Consider the following 15,766-nt stretch of genomic DNA (forward strand, 5'->3'; position numbering starts at 1 on the left):
CATATTTATTGTTTTAATTTGTGTCCTCCACAAAATTAAATCATGAAATTATTTCCTTAAGCCAGTTGCAGCTCTTGAGTTTGAATATGAAACGATGGTGTCGACTGCTGGAGTGAGGCACGTGACTCCTGCTTTGTTCTAAATGCCATTCTGATCCTACAGATATTGGTGAAGACCTGTCGGGGTGTTTGAATTGTGGTGCTACAGAGTTGCTGCTGTGTGTGCCTGGTCCCCTGGAGGCGGACCAGGTGGTCACGAAGTTAGCTGCAGACAAGCGTTATCAAACTGTCGTCGCTCGACTACAGGAAACCTTAACGGGTGTTGGTTAGTGTAATCTTTTATTCGGCTTCCAAGTCTCGGCTGGAAGCTCATTATTCTTGCTGGGATTTTCTTTTCTGCCAAATGTTGTCATTCCTATTTCTCGGAGACGGCTGCACTGCGAAACTTGAAACTTCACAGGATTTTCAAAGTCAGAATATTATGTGCATATCATTCAAATAACCGGGTTTGTGGAAAGTTCGGCTGATACCTTGTAAATGTACACGGAAAAAATATATAAACCTTCACAAAAAAAATCTGTAAACGTGCACACATGCCGTTGCTAATCTATACTATAAACATATAGGCCATGGGCTACTATAGCTGGCCGTGCACCCCCCCCCCCGCCCCCTCCCCCCCCCCCACAAACCTCCGACCCTATATTTTTCTGATGCCCTAGTGTCCTGAACATGAAATCAAATGTTAACATTGCATAAGTTGGGATGAACTTGTCATTTGGGGCCAATGTATGAGGGTACCCTCAAAACGTGACCAATTTCGCTTCGCGTCGTGATCCGTTGGCCCATTTTCATATTTTGGTGAATTATGGGGTCATTATAGCAGCTGCACATAGATATAAGGTACCAAATGAAAGCTGAGCTTGTCAGTTCGTTTCAAACCCTCATAAGTAAGTTTCAGACATATGTAATATGAGTTATTGGGGTACATATACACACACCCCTTATAGATATCCGGCGCGTCACAAAAATAATCAAATTTCTACATTATGTTTGTTTGAGGTATATCTGTGAGACTTTATTCGTTCAAATGATATTGTAAACTACACTGTGACCCAAGCGCTACCATTCAATACCACAACTATCATTCTAGGACATAAACTGACGCCTTCATGCATACTCCCAAGTCGAAGGTTGTTACAACATATTGCTGTTCTACTTCATTTGTGGCCTCCTCAGCATATCTCAGGCATTCTTGTGCAGTCTTATAATCGGTGATTGGATGAGTGATGACTGGGTGATAGTCTATGGTGGTGAGACTGGTTGGTGCCAAAGCAGTCAACGATGTGAAGCCTGTCCAACTAGGTATGTCTTGGTGTAATGTTTTACACTTCATGCGAAGCAGAATCCAGACGAAATTGCGTTTTCTTGAGAGTAGCTGGGCTTCACCACCAGGACATGTCAGCTGGTTGATTGTGAGGGATGGACTCCTGCGTTGTCACGTAGCATTCAGTTAGGTTTTCCACTTTATCTATTTTCAGTGAACGGTCTCCACTTCTCCTGACGGACGGGATTTCAGGACGATTACCTCCATGTTGCTCTGCAGTTCCTGTTTCTGCAACTCCTGAAGCATAATACCGTGAGCTGTGTGAATAGAACCCATGCCTGCCAGATCATTCAAGAGCTGATCAAAATTGTCAAACTCGGAATGGAACACTGAGGGAGCATCAGGATTACGGACTATTTGGGTGGACAGAAAACTCGATGTTTCTGCCACAGCCTGAGTGATAGCTGTCTCAGGTTCGAGAGAGAAGGAGTAACTCTCCGAGTGTCCCATTCTGTTCAACAGGGTGATCAGTCGTTCACTCCTGAACAAGTGGTGCATTGTCGTACAGATTAGCATGTGCTTTGGTAGTTTCCATTCGCCATTGGTGGCAGCCCTGCATATGTCTTGGCCAATAGAATGTACCAGCCTGTGGAATCGTGATGTGGCAGCAGTTGGTTTCCCTGTGATCACATAACTCAAGAACTTCTTCAACTGAGGTGGTAGTATCTCCTCACTGTTTTCTAGGTCGTTTGCTGTTGGTGGCCATTTCAGTTCTTCAGCTTCTTCAAAACTGTGCAGAATCAACTGATGTAAGTAAGTGGCGGCATCCTTAATCATGTCTGTTGAACCGAGTGCATATGTACCATTGTACCCTGGACAGCACGGTTTACATCAATATCAGAGCTGTATACGATGTATACTGTAAACGTCTTCTTGTTATCAAGTTTGCAGAACGATAATTTCCCACAATAGTTGACATCCTTCTCCAGCTTGGCCTTCAATTTTTCGCTGCGGTAGCTTGGATTGGGGAATTCTGTATGTGCCAGACTTGAGATGTACTCCTGACTGAGCTCACTCAGCTTGACAATCTTTTGTCACATATAATGTATTTGTCAATCTTCTCACACATGTACGAGTATGCTGTCCTATGTGCTAACTCAAGATTTTCTTGTTGTGCTCGCTTTTCGTCATCAGTACTCCTCCATTGCTTTGGATCTGTAATGTACTTGGCTCGACAGCTCTTGTGGTGCTGGTGCCTCACATGCAAACAAATCATGGCCCCTGATCCTAGTGAACAGTTTTTCGTCCGCTTTCCGCTCAGCTGATTCCATAACTCTTCTCCATCCATCAAACTCAAATTTTGATGCTCCCTCGGTTGACCAGCTGCCTTTCACTTTGATTTTCTTGCATCCTTCAGAGTTACAGAAAATCCAATCGGCCTTGAAGAGAACGTTAGCACTCTCAGTTAACGATCGCCGACTTCTTCTGGATGTTCCAGGTGTGTCTGCAGGAACCTTCATGCGTTTAAGATTCATGATGAACCTCTGGTAACATGCACGATGATATCCATCATAGTCGGTGTATGTTTCAGGAAAGAGGTCACACACCTGTTGCATTCTGTGTATGGAATCAACTGGTTGGCTCAATCTAAGGGATCGTACTTCTTTCAGTTTGTCCAGTCTTTTATCACCATCTTTCATGCTGCCGAACAACTGCAGTGGCTTACAGTTTGATCCTGGAACATGGACTACGCATCTTGGTTTGGAGGTAGAGGCTTTACCACTGCCATCGCGTTTTCTCTTTGATGGCGGGCTTTCCTCTTCACTTGGATTCCGAGTATCAGCAGAATCTTGCAACATTGTCGGGTTGTATTTAGTAGATTACACTGTGGCTTGGATCTGCAATAAACAAAACAATACGACATTCACAATTGGTGCACATCTGGCATGAAGGAATACATTTCATAATGAGGAAGAATTATCACATTTAATAACTTGTGTAATGACAATATATCTTAAATAAATGTCAATGATCTGTATCACAATTGGTGTCAGCTGAAATATGGTGGAATATTAGTTCAAATATGCTTAACTAATATGGTTCGAATCCCGGTCGATCGCTGAATTAATGCCAGGGGGGTTGACTCAGCCTGTCATCCTTCCGAGGTCGGCTAATTGAGTACCAGTTCACTGGTAATTCCCTGTTTGTCGTAAAAGGCGACAAACAGGGTTGGCGGCAGGAAGGGCATCCGGCCGTAAAACATTGCTTCAAAAAGGGGACCAACAACAACAAACAACAACAACCACGGTGCCCGAAAAAGGCCAACCCCCGCTTTGCGGGGAAAAATGGCCTCTAAAGGTGTTTTTTTTATATTCTCAGTTCTGCAAGTGAAGCTTAAAGGTGGGTTTTCACGGGACACGCGAACAGTTCGCGAAGGATGCGAATGTCGAAAAAATGGCAAAGTCCAACATTCGTATTTTAGGCTCCAAAAGTTCACCAAACATGCGCGGGGGTTCGGAAGCATCGTCAATTGTTCGCAGGAGTCGTTTTTTGTTCGGCGGGTATTTCAAACATTTTTGTTTGCCTCTGGCGCCCGGCAATTTCAAACGCCTCTGGCGCCTGGCAATACCGCAGTGCAGCTCATAGAGGCTGCATTGGGAGGGAGAGGTGTACACTAATTGATTGATTAATTGTATAATTAAAATCAATAAAAGATTATCACAAAATATTTTCTTAATCAATTGGCTAATAGCATAACTAAACCACTAGTGCTTCATCCGAAGATGTATCTTTTAGAAATTTAATTAAATAACTCATTAATAAAAAATTAAATAATTAATTGATTAATCAATAAATAATTAATCGATTAATCAATAAATAATTAATCGATTAAATGATTAATCAATAAATCAAAAATATCCTTCATAGCCACATCACTTGGTGTTGGTCACTGTCACGTCCAAATATTAGCTTCCCAGCTCAAAAGGTGCCTGAGATATTGGCCAAATGAGAAAGAAAATAAATAAATGATTAATAATGAAAATAAATAAATAATAATCATGAAAAAATTAAATTATTAATCAATTCGGTCACAGAACACATAAACCACCTCCATTTCATCAGAATCTGTAACTGAATTATTTTATTTTTTTTGTTTAGTAATTAATCAAATATTTTAATAATTAATCGATTAATTGATTAATCAATAAATCAAAAATATCCTTGATAGCCACATCACTTGGTCACTCATGTCCAAATATTAGCGTCCGAGCTCAAAAGGTGCCTGAGATATTGGCCAAATGAGAAAGAAAATAAATAAATGATTAATAATGAAAATAAATAAATAATAATCATTAAAAAATTCAATTATTAATCAATTCGGTCAGATAACACATAAACCACCACTATTTCATCAGAATCTGTAACTTAAAAAAAAAAAAATTAGTCATTAATTGAATAATTAAATAATTAATCGATTAATTGATTAATTAATAAATCAAAAATAGCCTTTGCAGCCAAATCACCTGGTCATTGGCATGTCCAATTATCAGCTTCCTAACTCAAAAGGTGCCTGAGTTAATGGTCAGAAGAGAAAGGAAATTTGATTCATTAAATAAGTACTTAATTAATCGCTAATAATTAAATAACTCCTCAATTAATTGATTAATCAAAAAACAAAAAATAATTGTTTTTGATAAAGGACTTGCTCACTACTGTGCCGAAATTTCAGCTTCCTAGCTCAAAGGATGGCTGAGATATCGTCGGGACAAACAAACAAGAAAACAAACAAACAAACAAAAAGAGTGAAAACTGAGTACTCCCTTTCAGCGTGCGTCACTGCCGAGCCCCCTTCGGTGCCCAGCAATGACGATTTGCAATGCCTGGAGATGGCATAGGAAAGGTGCGGTGTACAATACCTATTTTGGGGGACAACCAACCAACCAACCAACTATTGTATTATAAATCTCTGCTCTGATAAGATGACTGAGAGACAGAGACTATCACTTTCTTGTGACTGATCTAATCAAAACTTGCTGGGACAAACTCAATTCATTTACACAAATACTTCATTGAATATACACAGCACGCAAGTCGTCGGGATGAGTTCCTTCTCTATTCAAGGGTACAGCTCACTTTATACTTTCTGTCGTTCTTTGAAGTCCGTGCAAGGGCAGTAGGGGTAATTAAAAGGTCATTGAAACTGCCGCCAGGCCGACGCCAACTTCCAGATGTTTCCATTATTCACATGCTGTAACTTAAGGTGACATTCCGCAACCCATGGGTCGTGACCCAATGTTTGGGTCGCGAAGGATTTTCAATGGGTCGCACGATCGTTTCAGAAATCGCGGGAAAAAAACTTTATCGACGATTTACTTCTCCCGACTGAACAGAACAGAGATCAAACGAACGCCGACACAAACTTTATAGTGTGGACTCTTCTACCGCGCTGTACCGATGTCCCGCGATGTACCACACTGTACCGATGTACCGCGATGTACCGCACTGTACTGATGTACCGCGATGTATCCGGTCAGTCACATCATACGTTTAGTTTCCGACACGCGAATGTCCATTGCTTTTCATTCGAAAGATTGAGCTGTGAGCGTAAGGTACTCGCCATGGCTAGAAAGTATCGGCCTGTGTTCCTGAACTATGGGTTCACCTTGAATATCGATAAGCACAATGTTCATCGACCACAGTGTGTGATATGCCTTGACGTTTTGGCCAACGAGTCCCTCAGGCCCCAAAACCTGAAACGGCACCTCAAGAAGAAACATGGAGATCATGTCAACAAGTCGCGGGAGTTTTTTCTCCGGCTGACAGTGTCTCATGAGTACCCAGAGATTGCACATCTTGCGATAAAGTTCCTGATGCCATTCACGACGACGTGGATGTGTGAGGCAGGTTTCTCAACGGTGACGTATCTGAAGTCCAAGTATCGAAACAAACTGGAGACAGTGGCCCTGTGCGCCGACCTGAGAATCGCATTGTCGCCGCTTCAAAGCCGACTCGATGATCTCGGAGCCAATATGCAAAGTCAACCATCGCATTGATGTGGATAATCCACATCTACAATGTTGTTTACGGAACATTTGAATTAGGCTTGTAAGTTTCACTTTCGGGTTTAATCAGTGAAAGTTGTTTATTTAATGTTGTTCATGATAACGGAACATTGAACCTGGATATAAGTTCAGATGCATATCGGGTTTTTTCAGTAAAGGTTATTCTTGTTTTGTTTATCAGTTCATGTTACATTTTAAGTTCATCATCTATTCACGATGAAGATTAAAATAAAGTTCAAACACCTTATCTTGGCATGTCACTTTAATAATTAAAGTTTTATTCTATTTCACAAAAGATACACCGCCAATGAATGTTGAGGTTCATCTTCATTCTCATCCTCATCATCTTCTTCATCCTCATCAACATCTTCATCTTCTTCATTAAATCTTCATGCGGATTCATCTCTTCCGAGCTGCTAACAGGCATGGAGTTTACGCCTGATTGGCTGACGATAATATCAAGTGGGCGGTGTCCACAGAACTCAAATAGACGTGAGGGTCTATAGACGTCTATTTGAGTTCTGTGGTGGTGTCTGTGATCGAAGTCGCTGCTCATTCTCAAGGGGGCGTGGTCTCTCGCTCTCTCGGATGACACGCAAATTCGTGAAGCGCTCTCTCTCTCCTCATGGTCGTGCAGATCCGTACAAAATAAGGACAGTGTTTGGTATGATTGTCATCACTTTGCTTTATTGTTCAATTACGAATTGTACTGCTGTTTCAAGATGATGAACCGAACCCTTACCAAGATATTAACGTCATAAGCAATCGATATTTCCGTGACGGTTTGTGGGGGATGGGGGGGGGGGGGGGTCGATGGGTCGCGACTGGATGCCTGGGTTTTTTATTGGGTCCGGGGCTAAAAAGGTTGCGGAACGCAGGCTTAAGGGATATGCTTGTATAAGCCTAAAGGTCAGTACTTGAGCATTCTCTGGGGATTTAGCCAGGCTGGAAGTCTGCAGGTCTCAGCAAGTAGGAGAGGTGGGGGCATGGAGTCATATGGACCTTGTCTCAGATAAAGAGCTCAGTCTCCACTTTCCAACAAGGCTAGCATCCGCACCAGGTCAAAAGTCACTGCATACTCCATTCTTTATCTCCCTTCCCAATGCACATGCGGTGCATAGAGAAATAGTGCATTGCGAGCTCAGATTCTGATACTGATTGGGGATGGTGGAGGGGAGTGGGGGGGGGGGGGGTGGTGGAGTGTAGGTGAGGGGCGTGGGTTGGTTGTGGTTACTGTTAGCTAAGGTGACCCCCCCTCCCCCCCGCTCGGGTCGCCCATAGGGCGGGTACTCTGCCAGTCCAAGTCCGAGAATACCCCGAGGATTCAAAAGACCCAAGGACCCTAAATACCAAAAATACCCCGAAGACTTAAAAGACCGAGAAGACCCCGAGGACCCAAAATACCCAAGGACCCTAAATAATAAAAAAGACCCTGAAGACCTAAAAGACTGAAAAGACCTAAATGATGAAAAGACACAATGGACCCCAAAGCCACAAAATACCCTGAAGACCCTGAAGACCCTTAAAGACCCCAAAGACTCAAAATACCTCAAAGACCAAAAAGGCCCAGATGAACCAAAAGACCCAGAAGACCCAAAATATCCCAAATACCAAAATGATCCCGAAGACCCAAAATATCCCAAAGACCAAAATGATTCCGAAGACCCAAAATATCCCAAAGACCCAGAAGACCCAAGAGAACCTGAAGACCCAAAATACCCTGAAGACCCTTAAAGTCCCTGAATACCCAAAAATTCCTGAAGGCCCAAAAGATCCAAAATACCCCAAATATCCTTGAAGACCCAAAAGACCGAAAAGACAAAAAGACTTAAAGATCCAAAAGGCTGAATAGTCCCGAAGACCCAATGGACCCAAAAGACCCAAAATACCCTGAAGACCCCAAATACACAAAAGTCCCCAAAGATCCTTAAAGTCCCAGAAACACCTGAAGACCAAAAACATCACGAAGCCCAAAAAGACCCTGAAGATCCAAAAGACTGAAAAGACCCTGAAAATACAAAAGACTGAAAAGACCCTGAAGTTCCAAAATAACTTAAAGGGGAACCCAAACGAAAACCCTAAAGGGGAACCCAAAAACCATTGACAATTATTAATCACGGTCTAATTATTCCAATCATAAAGTCCTGAAAAAAGCCCGAGACTGTCGATTTTCGAGTTTGTCAGTGACGTCACATAGTGAAGTCACCGTGATCCTGCCAGCAAAGAAACAGTGCATTGTGATCTTGGATTCTGATACTGATTGGGGATGAATTGTGGGGGAGGGCGTGTGGGGTGGTCGTGGGTGTTGTTAGGTAGGATGACTGTTGATGGGGTATTGTGACGGGAATGGGGAGGGGAGGTGGTCGTGGTCGTGGGTATTGTTAGCTAGGGTGATGGTTTACGGAGGATTGTGGGTGGATTGTGAGGGAATGGTGGAGGGGCGTGGGGGGTGGTCACGCGTATTGTTAGCAAGGGTGATGGTTAATGGGGGATGGTGAGGTGATGTTGGAGAGGTGGGTGGTGTGGGGCAGTCATGGGTATTGTTTACCCACATGGCCCAGAGGACACAAAAATTCGTAAGACTCAGGCTTCAGACTTTGGCCCTCTCATGAGACTGTAACGTTGAATAAACTGTTCCAACCTGTCATTTTTGACGAGCTTTTCGACTAGTTACAATAATACAGTTCATTCCTCAAACAAAAACAAAACCATCAGAAACATATACAAAATTAGAGTATAATAAATAGCACCGCAAAGCGGGCGTAACCCCTCAGCCCATGCATGGTGGAAACCAATTTCAAGATGGCTGCCGTGGCGGCCATATTGAAAATCGCAGCGTGCCCATTTTTGAAAGGAACCTTCCTCTACTCAACCCCAACACACACTGCAAAAATGGATTTAATCGGACAAGACGTTCTGCTGGAAATTGACGGAAACCAATTTCAAGATGGCTGCCGTGGTGGCCATATTGAAAATCGCAGCACGCCCATGAACCTTCCTCTACTCAACCCCAACACACACTGCAAAAATGGATTTAATCGGACAAGCTGTTCTGCTCGAAATTGACGGAAGCCAATTTCAAGATGGCTGGCGTGGCGGCCATATTGAAAATCGCAGCGCGCCCATTTTCGAAAGAACCTTCCTCTACCCAACCCCAACACACCCTGCAAAAATGAATTTAATCGGACAAGCCATTCTGCTCGAAATTGACGGAAACCAATTTCAAGATGGCTGCCGTATCGGCCGTATTGAAAAGCGCAGCGTGCCCATTTTCGAAAGGATGCTTTCTCTACTCAACCCCAACACACACTGCAAAAATGGATTTAATCAGACAAGCCGTTCTGCTCGAAATTGACGGAAACCAAAAGTTGATGGACGCCCGGATGGCTGCCGTGGCGGCCATATTGAAAATCGCAGCGCGCCCATTTTCGAAAGGAACCTTCCTCTTCTGAACCCCAACACACACTGAAAAAATGGATTTCATCTGACAAGCCGTTTTCCTTGAAATTGATGGAAACCAAAAGTTGACGGACGCCCGCCCGGACAACGCCCGTGAAGACAATACCCCTTAGCCCTATTTGGGCTGAGGGGTGAAATGGAGATTAATCTGACAAATCTAAAGTTTAAGGTTGATGATGTCGTAAGAATACATCGGGGGAAATCCCACTTTGAGAAAGGTTATACAAAGAGATGGACTAATAAACTTTTTTAAAACGTTGATGTAATGGATACAGTTCCTTGGACTTACAAATTATATTATTTAAAGGGAGAAGAAATATTGGGTTCATTTTATTTACAGGAATTACAAAAGACAAATCTGATAAATATTTTTTTTAAATAAAAATCACTTTGCCCCATTTTTGTCTCCACACACGCCACGCCCACTCACGCCATGCCCACACATGCTACGCCCACTCACGCCATGCCCACACATGCTACGCCCACACACACCACGCCTACAAACCACACCCACTCCCGCCACACCAATATACCCCATCACCCCCCTCTCCCCTGAGGTGATTAAAATATCTGGTGATTAAAAATCTGTAAATGAAATTTGTCCGGATGTGTTAATAAAAGCCAAAAGCAAAAATCAATCAAAATGAACCAAGTTCCAGGTTCTTGCGAACAATTGACTATCACCTTCACGATGATTGTTTCATTCATTGTTAGCCGCGTCGCAGACGCTGCTCATAGAGTGCCCTCTGCTGTTGTTGTTGTTCATCTTGGTCTTGTTGTTGTTCTTGCAGAGAAGACAAAACCTCAAAGCTCCACCCATTCTGGGAACCATAGCTCCACCCATTGTGGGAGAGGCTTCATATAAACAAATATCCACCATTTTATTAACTCGCATAGCTTTGAGGCCTGTTTTGTAGGCCCGTTGTGTCTTGCTCTCTCGCACAGTTTTCTTTCAAATCAAATTCGATATATCATTTCATTTTTCACAGTCGCTAACATAGTTTTAGACTCGGTTGAAAAAAAACGTGAAGAAAATCCGATGAAAGTTGCCCTTTATATAACGAAATGAATTCTCAAAGGCCTGTAACTTCAAGTCCATTGAGATTTTTTTTTTTTAAATCGCGGCATGGTCAGTCATACACGCCCGAAATAACAGACGGGAAAATGCCGAGGTATATATATTTTGTTTAAACCACGGCATGGTCAGTCATACACCGCCCGAAATAACAGACGGGAAAATGCCGAGATATATTAAAAATTCGTCCATTTGATGACAATCGTCATGATGAAATATATAATTTATACGTCGTCACAATAATGTGGAGAGAGGAGCATAGCTTCGTTCACGTGTCGCCACATACGGGAAATTGCCGAGATATATATTTTTTAAATCGCGGCATGGTCAGTCATACACCGCCTGAAATAACAGACGGGAAAATGCCGAGATATATTAAAAATTCGTCCATTTGATGACAATCGTCATGATGAAATATTTAATTTATACGTCGTCACAATAATGTGGAGAGAGGAGCATAGCTTCGTTCACGTGTCGCCACACACGGGAAATTGCCGAGATATATTTTTTTTAAATCGCGGCATGGTCAGTCATACACCGCCTGAAATAACAGACGGGAAAATGCCGAGATATATTTTTTTTAAATCGCGGCATGGTCAGTCATACACCGCCTGAAATAACAGACGGGAAAATGCCGAGATATATTAAAAATTCGTCGCCACACACGGGAAATTGCCGAGATATATTTTCACTTTGCACAAAAATAACATCAAGTAATCGAATCAATAGGAATGTCCTGTGCCTATAACATCGACGTTATAGGCACAGCTGCATCTAGGCATTGTGTAACATTGACATGGCTTTTGTTTTAATTAAAACTTTTTGTACTTGTTTTTCTTTGAGAAGGAATTCATCCCACTGTAGATTGACGCGAAAAAGATTCACTACAAGATACTTAACAAAGCATGCGTAATTATGTTTGTTCCTGCAGTGATAACTTGTTAACTGGTTATTGTTTGCACCACTTCACAGCTTTGACCTGAACTCCTGTTTCTGCCCTCTCAGCAACGGAGGGCAATGGTTTTACTTGCAAACTTCCAGGAGAGCATGACAGAGCCAAGATGGAAGCTCGAACCTCGACTACGCGGCATCTCATGAAACAGTTGCTCAAAGCTGCTGATCATCAGCGAAAGATGCAGTCCTTGTCCAATCCTGGCCCTGACTATCTTCGCTGTCTCTTTGACTCCGTCAACAAAATGGCTACTGTTAGTTTGCGCTGCCACAAACCAGAGGCTGGTCAGTCATTGACTCGTTCCATTCTATTTCCTCCTTTGCCCAAAGCCCCTTTATTGCCTTTATATATGCTGGACATTCAACGTGTTCGACAAGCGAGATGCTTGCAATAGTGCAAGATGCCCCCCAAAAACATGTATAAAGGGATTTTCATATAAAAAGAAAAACATACATTGATGTATTTACCCTCGCATACAAAGATTTTACCCTCGCATAGAAAGATTTTACCCTCACATACAAAGATTTTACCCTCGCAAACAAACCCTCACATAAAAAGATTTTACCCTCGCATACAAACCCTCACATACAAAGATTTTACCCTCGCATACAAACCCTCACATACAAAGATTTTACCCTCGCATACAAACCCTCACATACAAAGATTTTACCCTCGCATAGAAAGATTTTACCCTCGCATACAAAGATTTTACCCTCGCATACAAACCCTCACATACAAAGATTTTACCCTCACATACAAAGATTTTACCCTCGCATACAAACCCTCGCATAGAAAGATTTTACCCTCGCATACTAACCCTCGCATAGAAAGATTTTACCCTCGCATAGAAAGATCTTACCCTTGCATGCAAAGATTTTACCCTCGCATACGAAGATTTTACCCTCGCATACAAAGCTTTTACCCTCACATACAAAGATTTTACCCTCACATACAAAGATTTTACCCTCGCATACAAACCCTCACATACAAAGATTTTACCCTCGCATACAAAGATTTTACCCTCGCATAGAAAGATTTTACCCTCACATACAAAGATTTTACCCTCGCAAACAAACCCTCACATAAAAAGATTTTACCCTAGCATACAAACCCTCACATACAAAGATTTTACCCTCGCATACCAACCCTCACATACAAAGATTTTACCCTCGCATACAAACCCTCACATACAAAGATTTTACCCTCGCATACAAAGATTTTACCCTCGCATACAAAGATTTTACCCTCGCATACAAACCCTCACATACAAAGATTTTACCCTCACATACAAAGATTTTACCCTCGCATACAAACCCTCGCATAGAAAGATTTTACCCTCGCATAGAAAGATCTTACCCTCGCATGCAAAGATTTTACCCTCACATACAAAGATTTTACCCTCGCATACAAACCCTCACATACATAGATTTTACCCTCACATACAAATATTTTACCCTCGCATACAAACCCTCACATACAAAGATTTTACCATCACATACAAACCCTCAAATACAAAGATTTTTCCCTCACATACAAACCCTCACATACAAAGATTTTACCCTCACATACAAAGATTTTACCCTCGCATACAAACCCTCACATACAAAGATTTTACCCTCGCATAGAAAGATTTTACCCTCGCATACAAAGATTTTACCCCCACATACAAAGATTTTACCCTCGCATACAAACCCTCACATACAAAGATTTTACCCTTACATAAAAATATTTTACCCTCACATACAAAGATTTTACCCTCGCATACAAACCCTCACATACAAAGATTTTACTCTCGCATACAAAGATTTTACCCTCACATACAAAGATTTTACCCTCGCATACAAACCCTCACATACAAAGATTTTACCCTCACATACAAACCCTCACATACAAAGATTTTACTCTCACATACAAACTCTTGCATACAAAGATTTTACCCTCACATACAAACCCTCGCATACAAAGATTTTACTCTCACATACAAACTCTTGCATACAAAGATTTTACTCTCACATACAAAGATTTTACCCTCACATACAAACCCTCACATACAAAGATTTTACCCTCGCATACAAAGATTTTACCCTCACATACAAACCCTCACATAGAAAGATTTTACTCTCACATACAAACCCTCACATACAAAGATTTTATCCTCACATACAAACCCTCGCATACAAAGATTTTACCCTCACATAGAAACCCTCACATACAAAGATTTTACCCTCGCATACAAACCCTCGCATACAAAGATTTTACCCTCACATACAAACCCTCGCATGCAAAGATTTTGCCCTCACATACAAACCCTCACATACAAAGATTTTACCCTCGCATACAAACCCTCGCATACAAAGATTTTACCCTCACATACAAACCCTCGCATACAAAGATTTTACTCTCACATACAAACCCTCGCATACAAAGATTTTACTCACATACAAACCCTCGCATACAAGGCCTTTTTTTTTTTTTTTTTTTTTTTTTTTAATACAAACCCTTGCATACAAAAATTTTACTCTCACATACAAACTAGGTCAGAGAGCGAACATTGTATTTGCAGTCGGGATGTTTCTTTTTTAACTCTTATTATTTGAGGAAAGACCGTTTTTTCAACAAAATATGAGTTGTGGAACTTGATGATTTGCAAACTTATATCCCTTTTTTAATCTGCCCAGAAAAGAATGAATTATTTCATTTTCCTTCTTGTTACATTCAATGTCATTTGCCTTCCGGTTACAAGATCTTTGTTATGCTGTTAACCTCGATGTATGTGCATTTGGGATGTGTGTTATGCTGTTAACCTCAGTGTTTGTGCATTTGGGATTTGTGTTATGCTGTTAACCTCAGTGTTTGTGCATTTGGGATGTTATGCTGTTGACCTTGGTGTTTGTGCATTTGGGATGTATGTTATGCTGTTAACCTCGGTGTTTGTGCATTTGGGATGTATGTTATGCTGTTAACCTCGGTGTTTGTGCATTTGGGATTTGTGTTATGCTGTTAACCTCGGTGTTTGTGCATGTGGGATGTTATGCTGTTAACCTCGGTGTTTGTGCATTTGGGATGTTATGCTATTAACCTCGGTGTTTGTGCATGTGGGATGCTATGCTGTTAACCTCGGTGTTTGTGCATGTGGGATGTTATGCTTGTTAACCTCGGTGTTTGTGCATTTGGGATGTTATGCTGTTAACCTCGGTGTTTGTCCATGTGGGATGTTATCCTGTTAACCTCGGTGTTTGTGCATGTGGATGTTATGCTGTTAACCTCGGTGTTTGTGCATTTGGGATGTGTGTTATGCTGTTAACCTCAGTGTTTGTGCATTTGGGATTTGTGTTATACTGTTAACCTCGGTGTTTGTGCATGTGGATGTTATGCTGTCAACCTCGGTGTTTGTGCATTTGGGATGTGTGTTATGCTGTTAACCTCAGTGTTTGTGCATTTGGGATTTGTGTTATGCTGTTAACCTCGGTGTTTGTGCATGTGGGATGTTATGCTGTTAACCTCGGTGTTTGTGCATGTGGGATGTTATGCTGTTAACCTCGGTGTTTGCGCATTTGGGATGTGTGTTAATTTCTCTGTTTGTAGATGGCACGGGCATAAAACCAACCAATTCTCTGGTGATGCTGCAGCAGACGCCTGTGGATATTTTTTGTCAACTACTATTCGATGAGCAAATTCCTCCAAAAAGGTAATAATTGTGTGCAAGGACTGTGTTTTGCAAGTACTTCTCAAATATTAAAAATGGCAACGGCTGTGGTGTTTGGGGGGAAAAGGAGGGATTCTGAATTATCAGTTTGAACAACAGCTTCATTCCCAATGTGAACATGGGTTCCCAGTGTGTTCGGACCACCATATGACCTTTACGTTCAACATTAGGGATAGAGTGTACACAGT

General features: G+C 41.8%; 1 protein-coding gene across 1 annotated transcript in view; it reads left to right on the forward strand.

Moving 5' to 3' along the window:
• Positions 1 to 15,766, forward strand: part of ZFYVE26 (zinc finger FYVE-type containing 26) — a 332,760-nt gene that overhangs the window by 84,500 nt on the left and 232,494 nt on the right. Inside the window, exons 18-20 of the mRNA XM_068127936.2 lie at positions 163 to 324; positions 11,926 to 12,156; positions 15,458 to 15,560. Coding sequence (XP_067984037.2) covers positions 163 to 324; positions 11,926 to 12,156; positions 15,458 to 15,560 — 496 coding nt within the window. The remainder of the gene's footprint in view (positions 1 to 162; positions 325 to 11,925; positions 12,157 to 15,457; positions 15,561 to 15,766) is intronic.

Source organism: Myxine glutinosa, chromosome 9 (genome assembly GCF_964187855.1).
Source record: "Myxine glutinosa chromosome 9, kmMyxGlut1.1, whole genome shotgun sequence".
In the NCBI taxonomy this organism is placed as follows: Eukaryota; Metazoa; Chordata; class Myxini; order Myxiniformes; family Myxinidae; genus Myxine; species Myxine glutinosa.